This window comes from Nicotiana attenuata, unplaced genomic scaffold (assembly GCF_001879085.1).
Source record: "Nicotiana attenuata strain UT unplaced genomic scaffold, NIATTr2, whole genome shotgun sequence".
In the NCBI taxonomy this organism is placed as follows: domain Eukaryota; kingdom Viridiplantae; phylum Streptophyta; class Magnoliopsida; order Solanales; family Solanaceae; genus Nicotiana; species Nicotiana attenuata.
Window position 1 is genome coordinate 24,929 of NW_017673002.1, and position 22,490 is coordinate 47,418.

General features: G+C 39.2%; 3 protein-coding genes across 3 annotated transcripts; all 3 read right to left on the reverse strand.

Moving 5' to 3' along the window:
- Positions 1 to 28: 28 nt before the first annotated feature.
- Positions 29 to 4,019, reverse strand: LOC109215147. Its single transcript, XM_019379168.1, has 4 exons — positions 3,884 to 4,019; positions 3,595 to 3,728; positions 2,046 to 3,236; positions 29 to 331 (listed from the first exon to the last, which is right to left on the reverse strand). Exons 1-4 carry the CDS (start codon positions 4,017 to 4,019, stop codon positions 29 to 31), a joined length of 1,764 nt encoding a protein of 587 aa, XP_019234713.1.
- A 78-nt stretch (positions 4,020 to 4,097) lies between these two features.
- On the reverse strand, positions 4,098 to 5,069 carry LOC109215148. The gene has a single exon (XM_019379169.1). It carries the CDS (start codon positions 5,067 to 5,069, stop codon positions 4,098 to 4,100), a length of 972 nt encoding a protein of 323 aa, XP_019234714.1.
- A 3,801-nt stretch (positions 5,070 to 8,870) lies between these two features.
- On the reverse strand, positions 8,871 to 13,321 carry LOC109215150. Its single transcript, XM_019379171.1, has 2 exons — positions 12,908 to 13,321; positions 8,871 to 9,367 (listed from the first exon to the last, which is right to left on the reverse strand). Exons 1-2 carry the CDS (start codon positions 13,268 to 13,270, stop codon positions 9,158 to 9,160), a joined length of 573 nt encoding a protein of 190 aa, XP_019234716.1. The 5' UTR covers positions 13,271 to 13,321; the 3' UTR covers positions 8,871 to 9,157.
- Between the last annotated feature and the right edge of the window lie 9,169 nt (positions 13,322 to 22,490).

Consider the following 22,490-nt stretch of genomic DNA (forward strand, 5'->3'; position numbering starts at 1 on the left):
ACGTGAATATGATGATGAATACAAATGATCAACTCCCCTTTATATAGTAGGGGAGTCCTACTCCTAGTATAATACGGTAAGAAATCCCATGATCAACTGATAAATCGGCCTCTCCTTGATACGTGGCGAGATTTGCGCCGTGATCCTCGCCTAATCGCGGATATCTTGGCTTTCCGTTATTTGGTTCGACATGCTTCCCTCGATCTTGCTCGATCTCTTTCCCGCTCGGTCTCGCTCTTGGCTGATCTCGATCTCGATCGGTCACTGAGTCACGAGCTTGGCCATCTAACTTCGTGTCATGATCCGGTATGACATGGGGTCGAACCTTGACCTGTCACGCCCCGGTCTCGACTAGTCATACTAATAAGGACAAGCCCGATTCGGCCGTTTACAATCATCTAGTCATAATTAAGTGATTATGCATTAGTCTCACTATAATTTTATAGCTCTAATTATGATTAATTTAATTTGTTTGATTTAGTATAATGTGTAACATGCAAATTGAATAGGGAGAATACATAAGCTGCCCGCCTGCCCCGCTGTGTCGTGTTCGCTTGGGATGGTTTACAGCCGTCGTTGAAAGGGAAAAATATATATTGCTTTGCGCAAAAAAGGAACCATCCATGCAATTCTCGTTAATTGACATTGGCTACAGAATGTGAACACATATCGCTATTGATATCGTTGAATAGTTTTAAGTTGTGTGCATTATATATGAGGCAGACAGTTCTCGAACTGCAATTTTTGTTCTTTTCTATTTTGTATCAATCAAATCTAATAAAAATCGGGCATGATGGTGATACTTTCACCATTGTCTCTATTATGCTCTTAAAATATCTTTCTATACTAATGTTAACATCAAAACTTGGCAAAAATCAATAGAATAATTAGTCCATTTTCCATTTACACTAGGGGTGTGCATTCGATTTATCTATTCGATTTTGACCCTTATTGATAATTACTTATCGATTATCGATTTGTACATATGCTTATCGTTATTGTTTCAATAAGGTTTCGATTTTTTCGATTTCGATTTATCGATTTTTGGGGCTTATCGATTCAGTTATCGATTACACCAATAAGAAAATTTGCGGGATTCCACGGAAAGTATATCGCTATAAACACGCCTAACTAATATGGACCAAAAGAAGCTAAAATAAGACGAACAGCGTTTATAACATAAAAATTGTGTCAACAAGCACATGCAACGAAACTAAAGTAAGGGATCAAATGTATGCCACCAACACTCCAACGGTATAAAAAAAAAATACATCATCACGGCTAATTCTATTTTCCATTAATTTGAACTTCATTCCCTTGAGCTTTAAGTATGATCATTCCTTAATGTGGTAGATGAAATAATAGGGTTAGGGACTTAGGGTAAAGGAAAGGGTATTATAGAATAAGGGTAAAAAAAAAAAATATATTTTTTTTTATATTTCTTATCGGTTTATCGATAAACCGATAAATCGAAGAGGACAAAATCGAAATCGAAATCGATAACTCGATAAGGAAAATTTTGAAATCGAAATCGAAATCGATAAATCGATAAACCGATAACAAATAATCGATTCGATTTATCGATAAACCGATTCGAATGCACACCCCTAATTTACACTGGAAAATGGACAAAGTCCAAAATCTGCACCATAGAGATGGGTAAATAAAACCGAATTACCGCAATGAGAGAAGAGTTACTGTATTTGATCATTTGGAAAAAAAATGAATTGTATAAAAATTTGAGGAAATGATTTCGAAAAGCAGGCTCAACTTGTATTGTATTGATTTTTAATTCTTTTTCGTATTTTCATAATACTTAAAATCTGAAAAATATATAATCTTTTTTTTTTGGTAATTAAATTTTTTATTAACCACCAGAATGTTTACAAATAAGGAACCATAGCAAGACTACATCACAATTTGCTATCTAGTTAAGCCACAAAGAAATACTTAACTACTAGAACTAACTAAATACTAAGCTGTTGGACCATTTCTTTAATTCTAGTAGATGCTCGGATATTACACACATATGCAATTTTCCTCACCGGTTGATTTGAACTCCTTGATCTACTTTCAAATCTGCGCTGATTCCTCTCAATCCATATTGTATGCACCCATTCTGTATATGCCATCTTGAATACTTGAGCTCTCTGTGATTTACCCTTTGCTCCTTGAATGATCCATTTCTTCAGTTGTTCCCATTGTGTTATCTTGAAACTAGGAACCTTCATCCATTTTAGCACACCTTCCCAGACTTTGGTAGAATAAGGACATTCCATGAATAGATGGTTTCTCGTTTCATTGTGACTATTACATAGATTGCAGACATGATCAACATTTATACCCCAGGAAGCAATTCTATCAACAGTCAGAAGTTTTCCATGCACTTGTAGCCATACTGTAAATTGAGCTTTTGGACGAGCATCATTCCCAAATCTCAATGTCTTCCATGGAATCCTCTCATTGTTCCCAATTAGCTGAAGATATATTTGCTTAATTAAATTGCCAGCAGTGTTGTTTTGAATCAGTGCCAATGTACTTCTAGCCTCAAACATTTTTCTTACCATCCAACCAGCCTGTAGAGGGGTAACCATTTGACCAAATTGCTGATTCTTGATGTAGTAAGCATGCAGCCATCTGATCCATAGCCTGTCTGCCTTTCGTTCAATGTCCCAACTAGCTTTAGCTATTGCAGCTTTGTTCCATAGTCTCATGTTTATCAAGCCTAGTCCACCCATTGACTTTGGAGTGCAAACCTTCTCCCAAGCTACTAGAGCCTTCCTAGTGATTGTGTTTGTGCCAGACCACAGATAGCTTCGACAGTAGGCCTCAATTGTACTTAACACTTTTGAGGGGATAACAAACAATTGGGACCAGTAAGCTTGGATACCAAATAGGACAGTTTGAATTAACTGAGATCTTCCTGCATATGAAAGCTTCTTTGCAGTCCAAGAAGTGATTCGAGATACCATCTTGTTAATCAATGGTTGCCACTGCATTAATGAGATCTTTTTAGTAGCTAGAGGTATCACCAAGTATTTGAAGGGAAGTTCTCCTTTTAAGAATCCTAAGAATTTTAGAATTTGATCCTGTACCCCTTGAGCTACCCCTCCAAAATAAATGGAGTTTTTCTCTTTGTTAGCTTGAAGACCTGGTGCATCTGAGAATTCCATGAAGCACCTATTCAGAGTGGCCACAAATTCAACATCCCCCCCTAGAAAATAACAATAGATCATCTGCAAATGACAAATGAGTCACTGATAGCTTAGAGCACTTTGGGTGATACTTGAATTCCTTGCTTCCCTTCATTGCATTGAGGTTCCTACTAAGATATTTCATGGCTATTGCAATGAGAAATGGAGAAATCGGATCCCCATGTTTAGCTTCATTAAAAGGAGCTGTAGGTTCTCCATTAACCAGAATAGAATAATTCACTGTCTTCACACATTCTAGGATCCATATGGTGAGCTGCCTAGGGAATCCTAGCTCATCTAGTACTTGCTCCAGATACACCTACACTGAATCATAGGCCTTTTGAAGGTCTATTTTTATCATGCACCTAGGAGATACATTTTTCCTTGTATAGGACTTCACCAGTTCTTGGGCAAGGAAAATGTTATCAGAAATCTTCCTTCCTGGAATAAATCCAGTCTGAGCTTCACACACAACTGATGCAATAACTTCCTGGAGTCTTGATGCAAGAATTTTAGAGATGATTTTGTACAACACTGTACAACAAGCAATTGGCCTATATTCTTTCACATTAGCAGGATGATCATTCTTAGGAATCAAAGTGACAGAAGTACAATTGATAGTTCTATTCATCTTGCTACATTCAAAGAACCTTCTTACTGCTTTTGTGATCTTTGGACCAACTATATACCATGAGAATTATACCCATCCAACCCTAGGGATTTATCATTCCCAATTGCTTTCAATCCTTCAGCTATCTCTTGATCAGTAACTGGTGCACACAGAAGGAGTTGTTGCTCATGATTAAGCTTAGGTCCCTTACTCATTGTAAACTTGTTGACTGCCTTGAAAGGTTAGAGATCCCTATTAGCCCTTTATAAAATGACACAATTTCCTCTTTTAGCTCATTTAGGATCAGACAATAGCTTATCGCCTTTCAATGACTTGAGTTCCTTGATTTGCTTCCTGTGACTTCTTTCCTTCATGACTACAACAAAATACTTTGAATTTGAGTCTCCTAGCTGTATCCATTGAGCTCTAGATTTCTGCCTTAGTATACTCTCCTCAATCAGGCTCCATTTCTCTAACTTCATTAGAGCTTCATTTTCTTTAATCACAAGACTGTCATCATAGTTTGCTCCCATTGCTGCCATTCCTTGAAGTTCATCTCTTGCCCTATCATTCTTCTCTGTAGTTGCTTGAAATTCTTTTTGATTCAGTTGTCTGAAGACTGATCTCATTGCCTTCAACTTGTTCCAGACATTCTGCATAGGGTCCCTACCCAATTGCTTTTTCCAGTGTGTCTCCACTATCTCCAGAAATTGTGCATGCCCACACCATATATTGAAAAATCTGAAAGGAGCTCTGATGTTTTGATTCACATTGCGTAAGGTTAACAACATTGGAGCATGGTCTGATATGTTAGGCAGATCATATTCTAAAACAATATGGCCCCAGTTCATCATCCAGTCATGACTACTAAAGGCTCTGTCAATTTTGCTACTTACTCTCTCCACTCCTTGTTGCTTATTTGACCATGTGTAATAATCACCTTTCCATTGTAACTCACTTAGTAATATGGAATTAATACAGTCTGCAAAATCCTTAACCTCACTGAAGGTCACAGGATGGCAGCTCCTTCTATCTGTAGTTATTAACATTGCATTAAAATCCCCACAGACTAACCATGGACAGTTAGTACTTCTCGATATATCTTGCAAACTGGTCCATAAGCTTTTCCTCTCTTCCACAGTATTAAATCCATAAACAATAGTCAGAACACATTGAAAATTATTAGAGATATCTCTAGCTTCACAATGTATTAACTGAGCTTCCACCTTCTGAACAACTATAGTATATTCACCTTGATCCCACATCAACCAAATTCTTCCATTTACAGCAGCAGAGTAATTATTGATAATACCCCAATTTAAAGCAATATTTCTAGCTATTTTTGAACATCTAGGTTGCTTAACCCTGGTTTCCAGCAGGCCCAGAATTTTGATATTTTTTATCCTTATATACTTCTTTAACTCTTTTGTTTATACACTTTATTTACACCCCTAATATTCCATATGAGCCAAGTCATTGAGCAATGATAAGACCCCCCAGATTAGGAGGTTCTACTTGTCTTATTCTCTGCACCTCTCTTTGTTTTGTCCCTGCAGTCCCGTTCCTTGCTTTACTCAACATAACAACACTCAACTGTGGGAAGTTGATCAAATTCAGCTCTGGGCTAGGCACCTGCTCTTTACCTTTAGAAGCATTCCTTACTGTTCCTTCTGGTGTTGTTATTTTGCTATGTGATCCAGTGTCATGTTGTTGCAGCTTGTTCACATCCTCATTAGCTCCAGGTTGAGTGACTTCTACATGGACAAGTTGTTGTGTATCTACCATTTGGCTCGTAGATGGTATATCTTTAGGCTTCCATTCCTGAACCACCTTCTTCTGCTCACCTCTTCTTCTATTCTACATTGGCCTTTCTATCACTTGTTGCTCGGGTATCATAGAACATATGTGCCCAATAGTTAGACATTGAGGGCAGAATTGGGGCTTCCATTCAAATACCACCTCTTGCTGAAATTTTTGTCCATTTGGCTCCATAATTACTATTGTGTCGGGTAGTGGCTTAGATACATTAACTTCAATCGATATTCTAGCATATGAGATCCTTGTTTGTTTAGTCGTACATTCATCTGCAAATAAAGGTTTCCCTAATGCACTAGCTATTCTGCCTAAAGATCCACATCCCCAGCAACTCATAGGTAATTTGGGAAACTTCACCCACAATGGAATCTCTGTCATAAACTCTTGACTGAAATCAAATGCAGGGGTCCATGACTTCAAGATAATTGGTCGATTTCTAATAGTGTAAGGCCCAGAAAATAGAATTTCATTCATATCATGAAATCGAGCCACATAATACCCTTCCTCATGCAAATACAAATCTGGCATAGGTATAGAATTCCACACTTGAGAAATGTACCTATGCATGAGTGAATATCCTGGTGTTTCCCCCATCACATAGACAATGAGGGCATTTTTCCACTTTTCCGCTTCCTTTTCCACTTCATTCTTCTCAAGCTGAACTATCGTTTCCCCATTAACGATTTGAGGCGGGAAATATCGTAGGGTCATACTATTCTCTGCAGCTCTGTTTCTAGCAAATAAGGAGTTCCACTTTGGTTTAACAGCCTCATCCTTCACTTCATTAGCCTCCTTATTTGCCTCCTGTTTTTCAGTAATTCTCGTTGTTTGGCCTTCATCCTCTTGAGCTTGAATAGGTACATTTTGGACTGGATCTTCAACTTGTTTCAATTGTTTTCCATCTTCCACCGGAGATCTCTCTGGTAGTGGAGTTTTGTCTGCATCCACCATCTCCACTATAAGCCTCTTCTCTACAGCTGAACTCGATGAAGGTTCCGGATCTGGGTACTGTTCTATTGAAATTTTGGCAGCTGATTGCTTGGATGTTGAAGCAGTCACCTTGGATTGAACATGCACAGCACTTCCAAACGCAATCTGTATCTCCTTCTTAGGTCTTCCCCTTCCCTGACCTCGCCCTCTTCCCATGGACCTCCAGTGCGCACGTTAGACTAACCTGCGCTTAGAGAGAAGCTGGAGCGAAGAGAGAGAAAGTCTCCAACTCATCTTTACATGGTAAATTTAGTGACCTTTTGTAGTGCTTGTGTTTTCCCGCTCAAATAACATTGATTGTCTTTAATGATAAAGTAAACTAAGCTGCTTAATTATTTGCCAAAAAAGACCAATTAGCGCGAGTTAGTGCAAATATTGACTTTAACTAAACCAACAATCTACTTTCCGATCGAACTAAACAAATATAGTCCATATTTCAACTAAAATTAATAATATCGTATAATATATCTCTTGAAAATACAAGAAAGACACAAAAAGGGAGAAGAAAAAGTAACATATGGTTTTTGAGGATTTTAAAACAAATAAGTCAACGTTTTTCTTCAATATAGTCAATTCTCAAAAAGGTTAAACAAACCACAATAAGAAGGTTCGAGGAACTAGTTTTATAAGCATGAATTATCCGTATTAGTTCGGCCAATGGGTTTTGAAATTGCGATTCTCTTTTTCTCTCTCCCATCATGCCTCCGCGTGTGTCAAATTCATGTAATCACGTTAATACATCGGCTAAAGACTTTTAGAAGTTAATCCCTATCCACTTTGGTCTTTGAGAGTGAAAGCGGAAGGTTCAAGGAAACAAGACATTACTAGTAAAACTTCACTTGTATGTTTCCTGCTATGTTAAATGGGTTTGAACATATATGACCAAACATGCCAACATCAAGTCACGAATTAATATAGTTAACTTCATGCTAAACTAACACTGTTAGAGTTTACAGTCGCTCTCAGCCCCGTCTTGAATAAAATATGGAAGGTTAGAATTATGGTGGATCATTGGCGGACTCATGATTTTATACAAACGGGTTCAGTAAAAGATGACGGCGGCTATTCATATAAGTAGTGTCGGGTAAGACAAGTAGTGTTTGATCACTTTTTTTGTTCTTAAATAATTTAAACAAATATACTTTCATGTTTTATCAAAATGTAACAAAGAAACAACCAAAATTCACTTTGTAGATAGATTAATTTTTGGAATAGATAAAACTGTAGAATAATTTTATTAATTTCAAGAAAAAAACAAAGTGAAATAGAAAAGAAACAAAAGAAACAGGCACCACAAGTGGGATTCGATAACAGTACCTTCCACACACTCGTACCCTCTTTGCCACCTCAACAGAAAGCACACTTTTTTGAAGTAGGTTCAAGTTTTTAATTCTATATGTACTTTCGCTGTTTCAAATATAATTTATCAATATATGCAGTGTGGGTTCAACTGAACCCGCTTGACACCATATGGGTCCGCCCCTGATGGTGGAAGTTAAAATTAATTTTTAAAATATTCGTCAATTTAAATCATATTCATATTTGTACAGCTCAGACGGTAAATTTTAAAATTTAGAGGAAGTACGTTAGGACAACTTTTATCCAAATTAGAGTTTATATTTAGTGTACACTTCTCAACGTAAATTAGTTTGTTCTAAAATTTTAAGTATTGACTGGAGTATACTTAGACATTTAAGGCTATAATCAAATTATCATTTGTTTGTGTGTCCTCACTTTCGGGATGATCACTGAAGTTCTAGTCAAATTGGTTCACATCAACACGTGTACTGAGTAACTCTGCCAACCCTGCTGAAATTTGTCGTGTGTTTCATATGTATTCTCAAAAGGTAGGAACAAAGAGCATATTATTCTTCTTTCATACATCTGCTTCATTGTCGTCGAGATTTTCCATAGGATCTGAATGACTCAGGCACTTGACTCCGAGATGAACTAGTTAAACGCCCTGGAAATGAAACACAGGTTTCTTTTTCTCCTAAAATTGCAAAACTGAGAAGATTGAGGGAAACCCCTTTGACAGGAGTAATGGTATGGATTTTACAGCTTAACAGTCTGCATAACTTGTCTTCTGCAGTCCCACATTAGACTTCCAGTTAACAACTACAGAAACTAGGCAAAAGTTAAGTATTGTTCCCTGAGTTTGAATCAAATTGAATGTTCCCGTCTTACTTCTATCAGACGCAGTATTGTTTCCAAGTTTGAGAGGATGTGTACTTTTATCAGATCAACAAATCTTCCCAAGCTCGAGACAAGGTGTTACTTTCATACATAGCGTCTCTCATGGTGCAAGAGAACGAGCTGATAGTATAGTATTGTCACAAAAGCAATCTGAGAATCCAGTCACTGCCAGATCATTCGGGGTGATAACAAAAATTCTCCAACAAGAAAAAGAAAGGAATGGCATGTACATGACTGGATTATAAGATTAGATTAGCTTATAAAATGCAAATCCAAAAACTATAGTGAGAAAGACAAACAAAGCATACAAATTTTTGAGAAAATTCAGTTGCCTGTGGTAAGCACCAGTTCATCACAGGCGTCTTTCAAAGAAATTCTTAGTCCTCTTCCTCACACGTGTGAACAAGATGACCACAGCGGCCAGGACCCATGGCGGGATATTACCACCAGTGAAGTTCAACTTTTCTGCCCATTGTGGAGTCTCTTTCAACACCAATACTATCAATATGGTGATCACTGCAACACCGACCAATATCCTGGTAATAGGTTTGATCAAGGAGTCCTATAATCAAAGAAGACAAACTATTAAAATCACATCTATGCATATAACAATCTATTTTGTGGAGAACCGTGTGAAATAAGCTAATACTTGCAAGTAGATATGGTCATTGAAGTGTCAAGAGCGCCTTGGTAAAGTCATTTTATGACATTTTCACATCTAGTTGAGCTTTCTTGGTCTAAGAAATGCATCTTGATTATAAAAGGGATAATATATTCTCAGTTCATTATGGAGAGTGGAGAGCAGTTCCCTTCAATTTCCTTTCATGCTCTCGTTGTTAGGGCCTGCTAATGTGCGCCTTATTTATGTTAGCATGCATATTGATACAGAGTTTTTTTCCCCTGATAACCGATTTATGGAAGAACTTATTTATCTCAAGTAAAGTCTTCCCGTTTGCCAATTGTTGTTTTCAATGTAAGCTCTCAGGAAAACTAGCAGTAATATCAAATTTAGATATCCTTTCAACAGTTTCTGGAAAGTGTCCAACAATGTCAAAAGTTCATATTGCAGTTCAAGAAAACCTCTTGCAAACGATTCAAGATATAAATGGGTGACTACAGATCATGTTTATACTCATGCTTATAGATAGATCAAGTTGACACAAAGAGCACGGCTATTTTGCCATTTCAATTTTGAGATTGAAATGCCAAACTGCAAAACTAGAGCATATAAACCTTCTTCAACTAGGCAGTTTCTGCTTCCTTTCCAGATATCCTCAGTTTCACTTCTGATTTCTGATGTAAAAATCATTTAATCTGAAGGCTCTGATCACAAAAAGCTCTAGCAAAAAATGGTAGCAAAGAATGGCAGCAAAAAATGGAAATTTCCTGGGAAAATCTCTTTATAAAAGAAAAAGAACTAGATGGCACCTTAAAAATAAAACCTTCTCCACTCAAACCACTTATTACTAGTAAATAACTGTTGAAGTTTTTTCTCTGAAGAAATACAAAGTAGAACACATATGAGCATAAATCAGGAAGTATGGGATTCTTAATTTGATTGCTCCACATTTTATTTTTTGCTACTCATAGAGTCATAGAGAATATGCATTTCGCCTAGCCCCATTTAAGCAATTGTTTTTCATTGAAAACGAAAAACACACGTGAGTAGTAAACATTTCTTTTCCATTAAAAAGGAAAAACATGAGCGAGACATTACAAAAGCGTCACACTAGAAGGCATACAACTCAAAGAATTAGAAATATTACTTTTTTTCTATAAGTAATATTGTTAATAATCCAGTACCAAGATAGTGCAGAATGGAGGAAATTTAATATGGTTTGTTCCATATTTTCTTACTCCAGATTGCGCGCACCTCGACTATTCCATTGGGTACCTGCTACCTCCCCCAGCACATGAACCGAACAATTTTGCCCCCCAAGACTTAGACAGATGGGAAGATATCTCCCAGTTTTTTTTTTTTGCCTCCACTAGTGTTGTTCCATACTTTCTTATTTGGTAAACCTACAAAGGATATTCCATTACTTCTAGATGGTTAATTGCCCCTCTAAACATCCTATTCTTCAATTGAAAAGGAAAGACACCTCCAAGACACATCAAAGCCTTATGTTAGAAGGCATACAACTCACAGAATTGGAAATTTTGCATTGTTAGCACCATCTTTTTTTTTTTAACTTGGTAAACCTACAGAGGATATCCATTTCCTTTATTTCCCCTCCAAACATCAACTTTATCCATTAGAAGGAAAGAGACCTCCAAGACATATCAAAGCCTCACGTCAGAAGGCATACAAGTCAGAGACGCTTTGTCAACCTCGAGCAATGAAGCCTGAATTTCCCTTGTGACATTTCCCAAGGAACACTCGCCCCAAGCATTCTTGAGGGCTCCTTGCAAGTTGTCTTTTAAAACAGTATCAAGAAGTCGTAATTTTTTTTCCATGAGAACCTAATTCCCTTACCAAAAAAAGAAAAAGCAAAACCATTCTGCTCCATAGGGTGGATAGCGCTCTATCTCAACACTTCCTTCTAAAATAAGCTCCAGATTCATCTGGTTTAAGTAAGATAAACATGAAAATTTTCCAAAATAGATAAAAGCTTCTTCACCTACAGCCAAGCTGTAATAGAGTTAATGAAACTTCATTAGAAGTACCATCATACCATGAATCCTCAACCAATAACTCTTTTCCAAATATTACCAATTGGAAAAAATAAAATAAAGAGTACAAGCCACATCCTCTGGAAAATTTACGATCTATCATATACCAAACAATATACTTTCATCCAAACTTAATTGCCAAAGATGATACAATTTCTCCAAATGCCACTTTGCCTAAAAGAACTATTTTATGTTTTCCAAAATTTATCAGTTTATCTTCTCTGTATCATTCCAATATTACCAACTTTACCAGATGTCTCCAAAGAGCCATTTTTTCCTAAATTTCATTCAAAAATCTTCTAAGACAACCAAACACTATCCTAGTTCACATAATCACATCAGAGATTTATGCATTTAGGGCTTGTTTGGTATGTACACAAGCTAAAATAGTTTCCAAGGAAACTCTGTGTTACTATATAAAGTTTGATTTGCAGCATCAAATGCAGCAATACTAATTCCATCTCTAGAAAGCTAATACAAAGATTGATTTTTGGTATAAATCACTGAATAACTAATGCAAGTTTTGGTTTGCAGTATTAAACCGCATTGCTAATAACTAAAGAATTTATGCAATATATATCTATCATTTTATGTGCGACAAAATGGGAGGTAATAATAAGTGTATTAACAAGTGCCTCAACAAGAGTATCTTAACACTAAAATGCACTTAAAGTAGGCAACTCCTATGAGTCCTACCTAACAGTCCATATATTATTAATAATCACATAACAATCCCATTATTATTATTATTATTATTATTATTCACTACGTAACAATCTCTAAATTAAATATTTACCACACAAAAATTCACGCATCTTTTTATATAATTATGGTGTTGAGGCCAGCTTGGGTGCACCTCAACTAATTCCACGACGTACCCATTATCTCCCACTAGCTATCAGGGTAACTATGTCCATCAGGTTCAAAATACTACTCCTACCGTTCCAAAAAGATTGTCTTAGTTTGACTTAGCACAAACTTTAATAAAGAAAGGGAGACTTTTGAGATATGTAGTCTTAAATAAGCCATAGCATTTTTATGGCTGTAAAACTTTTGAAACTTAAGGTCTGAAACCTGCCATAGCATTTATGCGATTATAAATGCTTCTTATTAAGGAATTATTGAAAGGTGCCAATTTTTTGAAACAAACTAATAAGAAAACAGTGTCATTCTTTTTTGAAACGGAGATAGTATTTTGAACCGAGACCTCATCATTCTCAACCCACTACATTGAGCACTAGACCACCCTTGGATAACAATTCATGCAATAATCCTTACATAACTATCCCGCAAACCAAACAACTTACATTAGTTAATAAGAAATATCTGAATTTCATCACTTCTGACACTAACATCACGAGAAGCAAAAGATAATGCAACACATAACATGCTAATTTGCTTAATTGCATATTGTGTGAAATGATTGTACCTTAGGCTCTCCATCAATATGGATTTCGGATCCATCTCTATAGGTAAGAATAGATCGGCCGTTACGGGGGTTGAATCTGATGGGAACGCCCCGACCCGTATCCGGTTTGAAGGCATAGACCGATTTGAACCCGTATTTGTCGAGAATTTCACGAACCTCCAGCTGATCCTGGTCCCATCCACCTAAGGGAAACGTGAATTCGTCGATAGGACCCTTGCCTTGCCGATAAAGGTGGACCTTGACCTCCGGAACCTTGGTCCGAACCGACTTAGTCCGAGTTGAATGGTTCGGATCGGGTTTCGGGTTACTTAAAAGTGGAGTCACCTCATCGGCGTCGGTGGATGCTTCTTCGATCTCTACCATGTCGGGAGGCCGGCGATGACACACAGAAACGGAAGGGAGAGAACTACGGGAAAAGGGNTTGAAATATTTATTTATATAGAGAAATAATAAAATTTAATTAATAAAAGAATTTTTTTTGGATAATAATACAATAATCATCTAAATGCCGAAAAATATTATTACATTACTGTAGACAAATAAAATTTTATTAAATTTAAATCCACAAGTAATTTGGATTTCATCATATATTAAATACATATTAGTCCAAATGATACTATGGGCTAGTATAATAGGGTGGATTATTTAAGTCTAAAATGGATTGATTTAAATAAAAGTCCAATGTACTATTGGGCTAGCCCGCAAATTGGTCTTCTATCAAATAGGTCGGCCCATAAGCCTCAAGCCCAATGATCCACTAGGGTTTTCTTGGAGACTACTCCACCCACACCTATATAAAGGGGTCAAGGGAGAAGGCTAAGAGACAAGCAAGTAAGCAGAAGGAAAGACTAAAGAAGCTCTGAAGAATAGCATCAAGGTCTCCATCCATATCTGCAATCGTCGTCTGTGGTGAAATTCCAAAGGCGAACTCAAGTCATAGGCGGACGACTTCAAATCTTCCGTTCGTGATAACCTAACACCAAATCCTGGTTCGTGACGACCTTCAAATTGTTCGTGACGTACTACAAATCTGAAATCCGTCAAGTTCAAGATCAAGCTTTCAAGCTCTTGAACCGTCATCCGTGAGGAGAAGAATCAGAGGACTACATCTCTTTAGATTTAGAGATATTTTAGAGATTGTAACCCCATCACTTGAAATTGAATATAATATTTGTCGCTATATTTCTTGTCTTGATTATTATTTTTCAGGAGCGAAATTTAGTTGTTACAAATTTTGGCACGCCCAGTGGGACTATCTCTACCTCTCATCTCTTCTCAACTCTCAACATTCAAGATCACTAAGATGGCTTCAAAGAAGATCGACTCAAAAGTTGCTGACTCCAAGTTTTCTTCTGACGTTGCAAGTATCCTGAACGTTACTATGGGGAGTCTTAGGCCAATCACCCGGAGCAAGGCGAGCGTCTTGGGACAACAAGCACTCCAAGTGTCGTCTGCACCAATGCACGCTTTGAGATCTTCATCATCCGAAGAAGAAAGGTCCTCTGCTAGCAAGTCAGAGAGAGGAGATAATATTGCAGAAGTTGTGGAGAGAGCTCTCGCTCAACTTACTTTATACAATACCAAGAGTCAGCTTACCCAACCTGATGATGAAGTCTTAAGTGTTGGTTCTACGCCAACCTCGCCACATGACATGTTCCAAACTGAGTTCAATCCGTGGGAAGGTCTCGGTTATTCTTCATCATCTGCAATAATCATGGAGGCAATGATGACTAACACTTCGACAATGGAGGAGCAACTTGCAAACCTGACAAAGGCGATTGATGGCTTAACAAAGTATGCTCAAGATCAAGATGTCCGTATCGCAAAATTGACAGGCATAGTTGAAAGCATGATGGATGGAGAATCAAGTCATGCACCTGGAAAGCTTCCTGAAGTCCACGAGAAGGCTGATCCTCCAACAAAACAAGTGTCATCCGCCAAAGAACTTCATGTCTCCTCCGAAGGATCAATTCCCATAGAACAATTGAAGGAATTCATTATGGGAACTATCAAGGATAAGTATGAGGTCGCTTCAAAGTCTTCTCTCACGTACGCAAAGCCGTATACTGCGAGAATCGATAGCTTGAAAATGCCTGCCGGCTATCAACCTCCCAAATTTCAGCAGTTCGACGGCAAGGGAAATCCAAAGCAACATGTTGCGCACTTTGTTGAGACATGCAACAATGCAGGGACTTATGGAGATTACCTTGTCAAGCAGTTCGTCCGCTCACTAAAGGGGAATGCTTTTGATTGGTACACCGACCTCGAGGCTGGATCCATTGATAGTTGGGACCAATTGGAGCAAGAGTTTCTCAATCGCTTTTATAGCACGAGGCGTACTGTGAGCATGGTAGAACTTACGAACACTCGCCAACGAAAAGAGAAACAGTTATTGACTTTATCAATCGATGGAGGAATGCAAGCCTTAACTGCAAAGATAGGCTAAGCGAAGCTTCTAGCATAGAGATGTGCATCCAAGGAATGCATTGGGGACTTCGTTACATCTTGCAAGGAATTAAGCCCAGGACATTTGAAGAACTTGCCACCCGTGCTCATGATATGGAGTTGAGCATGGCTTCTACGGGAAATGAAGGGCTGCCCATCTACGAACCTCGCAAGGGAAGGGATAAGCAAGAAGTCAAGAAATGGAGCAAGTTCGTACCCAAGAATGAAAGCAAAGAATCCATGAACGTCAATGCCTCTCCTTTGAAGTTCACTACCAAGGTGAGCAAGAAACAGAGTATGAAAACAACATCCTCTCAAGACAATGCAAAGTTGACTCTGAAAGAGATGCAAGAAAAGGAGTACCCATTTCTAGACTCTGATGTGCCTGCAATATTTGAAGAACTCCTCGAGTTAAAGCTTATTGAGCTGCCAGAGATGAAGCGGCCAGATGAAGCTAGAAAAAGCAATGACCCGAATTACTGCAAATACCATCGGCTTGTAGGTCACCCTCTTGAGAAGTGCTTTGTTTTCAAGGACAAAGTTATGGATTTGGCACGTCAAAAGAGATCGAGCTCGAAAGCGAAAAGGAAAGCACAAACCATGTGTCCATTACCTTTGACTCATTCGATCCGATTGAGATATGCAGAGGTGAAGGGAATGAAGATAAAGAATTGTTGGAGGATGACAAAGTCCGAGTTGATCAACCTGATGAAGAAGGATGGACCCTGGTGACTCGGCGAAGACGCCGCAAATCGAGTCTGCAAAAAGGATCAACGAAGCAACCTACGAGGAATGAGATGGTGATAAGACCAAAGAAGCTACAAATGGTTAAGAACCCAAAGAAGGTGGAGATAGAGACACACCATCACCAAAAGCCACGCCACCCGGTGACTTTGGGAGAATTTTTGCCGAGTTGGTTTCGCATGAGGATTTCTAACGATGATGACAAAGCCTTGTGCTGTAATGCAGATAAAGAAGATGAGGAAAAGAGCGAAGTCAAGTCAACACTCTCTCCATCACTGTCTAATAGTCTTGTTGAGTCCTCCTTCCAAGAAGAAGATGTCTGTAATGCAAAAATCACCTTCACTGAAGACGATCTCCTACTTGGTGAGACACCACACAGTCGTCCTTTGTTTATGGTCGGTTATGTGCTGGAGTTGAGGATAAACAGAATCTTGATAGATGACGGATCTGCAGTTAACATTCTTCCCATTCGTATAATAAAAGAACTCGGCATCTCAACTGAAGACCTTTCTGAAAGCCGACTGATGATTCAAGGATTCAATCAAGGGGGACAAAGGGCCGAGTTGACTGATGAACTACCTGATGAGGATGCAATGGTCATCGAAGTGCAACCACCATGGAAAATGTATTTTGATGGTGCCGCACATCGTGAAGGAGCTGGTGCAGGTGTTGTGTTTATCACTTCTCAAGGAGAAGTCTTGCCATATTCCTTCACCTTAACGCAACATTGCACCAACAACATTGCAGAATATCAAGCACTCATACTTGGGCTTGAGATGGCCGTTGATATGAGACAACTCCAATTACATATTTTTGGAGACTCTGAGTTAGTGGTCAATCAATTGCTAGGTAGCTACGAGGTCAAAAAGCCAGAATTGCATCCTTATTATGATTATGCACAGAAATTGATTGGATGGCTTGGCAACGTAACTCTTCAGCATGTGCCAAAGGAAGGAAAATAAGAAAGCTGACGCCCTAGCTGCTCTAGCTTCGACATTGACTCTGCCCGGCCAAACACAAATCACTATCTGCCAAAAATGGATAGTGCCGCCAGATGAGAACGAGGATGAAGAAAGCAAGCTCGAGCGTTTGGTAGCCGTCGCTGATGCTGTGAAGGTTGATTGGCGACAAATCATGATCGACTACTTATGTTATGGGATACTTCCAAAAGATCCAAGAAGAAAGACCGAAATTCGTCGGCGTGCCCCTCGCTTCCTTTACTACAAAGACACTTTGTATCGAAGATCATTTGAGGGAGTTCTCTTGCGATGTTTAGGGGAAGATGAAGCAACTCAAGCTATGCAAGAGGCACACTCTGGAGTTTGTGGATCACATCAATCCGGGCCGAAGCTCCACTTCCACATTAAGAGGATGGGTTACTACTGGCCGACAATGGTGAAAGATTGCTTAGATTATGCTCGAAGATGCAAGGCTTGCCAGTTTCACGCAAATTTTATACACCAACCCCCTAAAATGTTACACCCTACTGTTGCATCTTGGCCATTTGATGCTTGGGGATTGGATATTGTTGGACCACTTCCAAAATCTTCTGGAGGACATCTATACATCTTGGCCGCAACTGACTATTTCTCAAAATGGGCCGAGGTTGTCGCTCTCAAGGAAGTGAAGAAAGAGAATGTTGCAAACTTCATTCGAGTGAACATCATATATCGTTTTGGCTTCCTAGTTATATAATAACAGATAATGGCAAACCGTTCGATAACAAATTGATGACCAAGATCTGTGAACTTTTCGGCTTCAAGCAACGTAATTCGTCAATGTATTATGCTGCTGCAAATGGACTAGCCGAAGCATTTAACAAGACGCTTNTATGCACAGGTGAAGGGAATAAGATAAAGAATTGTTGGAGAATGACAAAGTCCGAGTTGATCAACCTGATGAAGAAGGATGGACCCTGGTGACTCGGCGAAGACGCCGCAAATCGAGTCTGCAAAAAGGATCAACGAAGCAACCTACGAGGAATGAGATGGTGATAAGACTAGAGAAGATACAAATGGTTAAGAACCCAAAGAAGGTGGAGATAGAGACACACCATCACCAAAAGCCACGCCACTCGGTGACTTTGGAAGAATTTTTGCCGAGTTGGTTTCGCATGAGGATTTCTGACGATGATGATAAAGCCTTGTGCTGTAATGCAGATAAAGAAGAAGAGGAAAAGAACGAAGTCAAGTCAACACTCTCTCCATCATTGTCTAATAGTCTTGAGTCCTCCTTCCAAGAAACAGATGTCTGTAATGCAAAAATTACCTTCACTGAAGACGATCTCCTACTTGGTGAGACACCACACAATCGCCCTTTGTTTATGGTCGGTTATGTGCTAGAGCTGAGGATAAACAGAATCTTGATAGATGACGGATCTGCAGTTAACATTCTTCCCATTCGCATAATGAAAGAACTCGGCATCTCAACTAAAGACCTTTCTGAAAGCCGACTGATGATTCAAGGATTCAATCAAGGGGGACAAAGGGCCATAGGAGCTATCAAGCTGGAGATCGCCATGGGAGATATGCAATCAACCACATGGATGCATGTGATTGATGCAAAGACTTCATACAATTTGTTGCTTGGCAGGCCGTGGATACACGAGAACAAAGTTGTCCCATCAACTTACTACCAATGTTTGAAATATAATAAAGATGGAGTCGAGAAGAAGATAGTTGCTGACGACAAGCCGTTCGCTGAAGCCGAGGCATACTTCGGTGATGCAAAGTTCTACTTGAAGAACCACATCATGAATGGAGTAAAAGTTGATGACATCACAAAGGCCAAAGGCAAGAAAATAGCTCCTTTATCTCGTTACGTCCCAAAAGTGAAGAAAGATGAAGGAGAATCATCAAGCCTCCAAAAAGATGCACTGAGAGAATTAACCCTTCCTATCAAGCAGATTGATACCATAAAGTTATAAGCTAGTTAGGTAAAGTTTCNTGCACTTTGCATCTGGCCTCTTCCAACATTTGAATGGTGGATGACCTTTTTTGCCACAGTGCTGACAAGGCGGGTAATTTTTTTTAACATTATTACTCTTGCTTTGAGTTTTGTGGTTGGCTGCCAGGGCTCCTTCAACCATACCATCTTGCCTCATAAGCCTCCTTTGCTCTTGTGCCTGCAATGTACTTAACAATTCTGCCAAGGTAATCTTGGATAGATCCTTTGTATTTTCCAAGGTAGTTATGGATACTTCGTATTTTTCAGGCACCGTAACAAGAATTTTTTCAACAATTCTTGAATCTTTAAATTTAGTACCAAGCAATCTTACCTGTTAACAATGCCAAGCAACCGATCTGAGTATTCTTTGACAGTCTCAGATTCCTTCATTTTCTGCAACTCGAATTCCCTTATTAAATTCAACACCTTCATGCCTCGTATTCTTTCATCTCCTGTATATTCTCCCTTCAGATAATCTCAGATTTCTTTTGCTGATTTGAGAGCCATAACTCTCTGTAGACAATTAAAATTTTACTAAATTTAAATCCATAAGAAATTTGGATTTTATCATAAATTAAATACATACTAGTCAAAGTAAATATTATGGGCTAGTATGATCGGGTCAATTATTTAAATCTTATTTAATTGATTCAAATAAAGGTCCAATATTTTATTGGGCTAGCCCGTCAATTGGTCTTCTATCAAATGGGTTGACCCATAAGCCCCAAGCCCAATGATCCACTAGGGTTTTCTTGGAGATTACTCCACCCCACCCCTATATAAAGGGGTCAAAGGAGAAGGCTAAAAAAGAAGCAAGTAAGCAGAAGGAAAGGCTAAAGAAGCTCTGAAGAATAGCATCAAGGTCTCCATCCATATCTGCAATCATCGTCTGTGGTCAAATACCAAAGGCGAACTCAAGTCATAGGCGGGCGGCTTCAAATCTTCCGTTCGTGATAACCCAACACCCAATCCTGGTTCGTGACGAGCTTCAAATTGTTCGTGACGTACTACAAATCTGAAATCCGTCAAGTTTAAGATCAAGCTCTCGAGCTCTTGAACCGTCATCCGTGAGGAGGAGAATCAGAGGACTACGTCTCTTTAGATTTAGAGATATTTTAGAGATTGTAACCCCATCACTTGAAATTAAATATAATATTTGTCGCTACATTTCTTGTCTTGATTATTATTTTTCAGGAGCGAAATTTAGTTGTTACAAATTTTGGCACGCCCGGTGGGACTATCTCTACCTCTCATCTCTTTTCAGCTCTCAACATTCAAGATCACTAAGATGGCTTCAAAGAAGATCAACTCAAAAGTTGCTGACTCCAAGTTCTCTTCTGACGTTGAAAGTATCCTGAACGTTACTATGGGGAGTCTTGGGCCAATCACCCGGAGCAAGGCGAGCGTCTTGGGACAACAAGCACTCCAAGTGTCGTCTGCACCAATGTATGCTTTGAGATCTTCATCATCCGAAGAAGAAAGGTCCTCTGCTAGCAAGTCAGAGAGAGGAGATAATATTGCAGAAGTTGTGGAGAAAGCTCTTGCTCAACTTACTTTATACAATACCAAGAGTCAGCTTACCCAACCTGATGATGAAGTCTTAAGTGTTGGTTCTACGCCAATCTCGCCACATGACATGTTCCAAACTGAGTTCAATCCGTGGGAAGGTCTCGGTTATTCTTCATCATCTACAATAATCATGGAGGCAATGATGACTAACACTTCGACAATGGAGGAGCAACTTGCAAACCTGACAAAGGCGATTGATGGCTTAACAAAGTATGCTCAAGATCAAGATGTCCGTATCGCAAAATTGACAGGCATAGCTGAAAGCATGATGGATGGAGAATCAAGTCATGCACCTGGAAAGCTTCTTGAAGTCCACGAGAAGGCTGATCCTCCAACAAAACAAGTGTCATCCGCCAAAGAACTTCACGTCTCCTCCGAAGGATCAATTCCCATAGAACAATTGAAGGAATTCATTATGGGAACTATCAAGGATAAGTATGAGGTCGCTTCAAAGTCTTCTCTCACGTACGCAAATCCGTATACTGCGAGAATCGATAGCTTGAAGATGCCTTCCGGCTATCAACCTCCCAAATTTCAGCAGTTGGACGGCAAGGGAAATCCAAAGCAACATGTCGCGCACTTTGCTGAGACATGCCACAATGCAGGGACTTATGGAGATTACCTTGTCAAGCAGTTCGTTCGCTCACTAAAGGGGAATGCTTTTGATTGGTACACCGACCTCGAGGCTGGATCCATTGATAGTTGGGACCAATTGGAGCAAGAGTTTCTCAATCGCTTTTATAGCACGAGGCGTATTGTGAGCATGGTGGAACTTACGAACACTCGCCAACGAAAAGATGAACCAGTTATTGACTTTATCAATCGATGGAGGAATGCAAGCCTTAACTGCAAAGATAGGCTAAGNGCTGGATATGATCCCAATGAACCATCTAAGCTAGGGAAGCTCCCACCTGAAGCTACTAGGAAAGCAAACACGATGAAGGACAAGGAGCATGTGGTGAAGCAATCACGTGAGGGTCTAGGTTACAAACAACCCCCACCAGTTCGCATCTCCATTAGAAGAGCAAGTATTAACTATATCACGACGGAAGATGAACCCGCTGATCCTAATAAAAGGCCTTCTGTCTTTGATCGACTTGGAGAACCAACTACAAGAACTTCTGTATTTGAGAGGTTGGGGTCATTGAAAAGGAAGAAGAACAAGTCCCAAAGAAATTATGAAGAGATAAGAAGACCTTTGCCATCTAGAGTCCAAAGTATCTCCAAAGAGTGTCAAAGCCTGATCCCTTCCAGAATGAGGCGACAATCAGAACTTTTGATTTCATGCGGAGAGGTACTCAAAGTGAAGACTCGCACAGTGGTACATACTAGAGAGCGCGACGAAGATGAAGAAAGTGTAGGATCTTCATATCACATTACTGCGAATGAGGAGCAATACACTTCATCCCTAAGGAAAGTTGACGAATATTTGGGAGATGCCTCTTGGTGTGGCCATATATCTTTTAGTGATGGTGATCCTCAAGAAGACGAAGATGTCGAGGACGCTCCTGCGGAACTAGAAGAAGGAATTAAAATGACTGTTGATGCATTGAAAGAAGTCAACCTTGGCACTGCAGAAGACTCCAGGCCCACCTATGTAAGTGCCCTATTAACCACAGATGAAGAAAACACTTATGTGGAGCTACTCAAAGAATATAGAGATGTCTTTGCTTGGAGCTACAAAGAGATGCCAGGTTTAGATCCTAAAGTAGCAGTTCATCATCTTGCAGTCAAGAAAGGAGCTCGTCCTGTTAAGCAAGCCCAAAGACGCTTCAGGCCAGAATTGATCCCATCAATCGAAGCCGAGGTCAATAAACTCATCGAAGCTGGTTTCATTCGGGAGGTTAAATATCCTTCATGGATTTCAAGCATTGTTCCT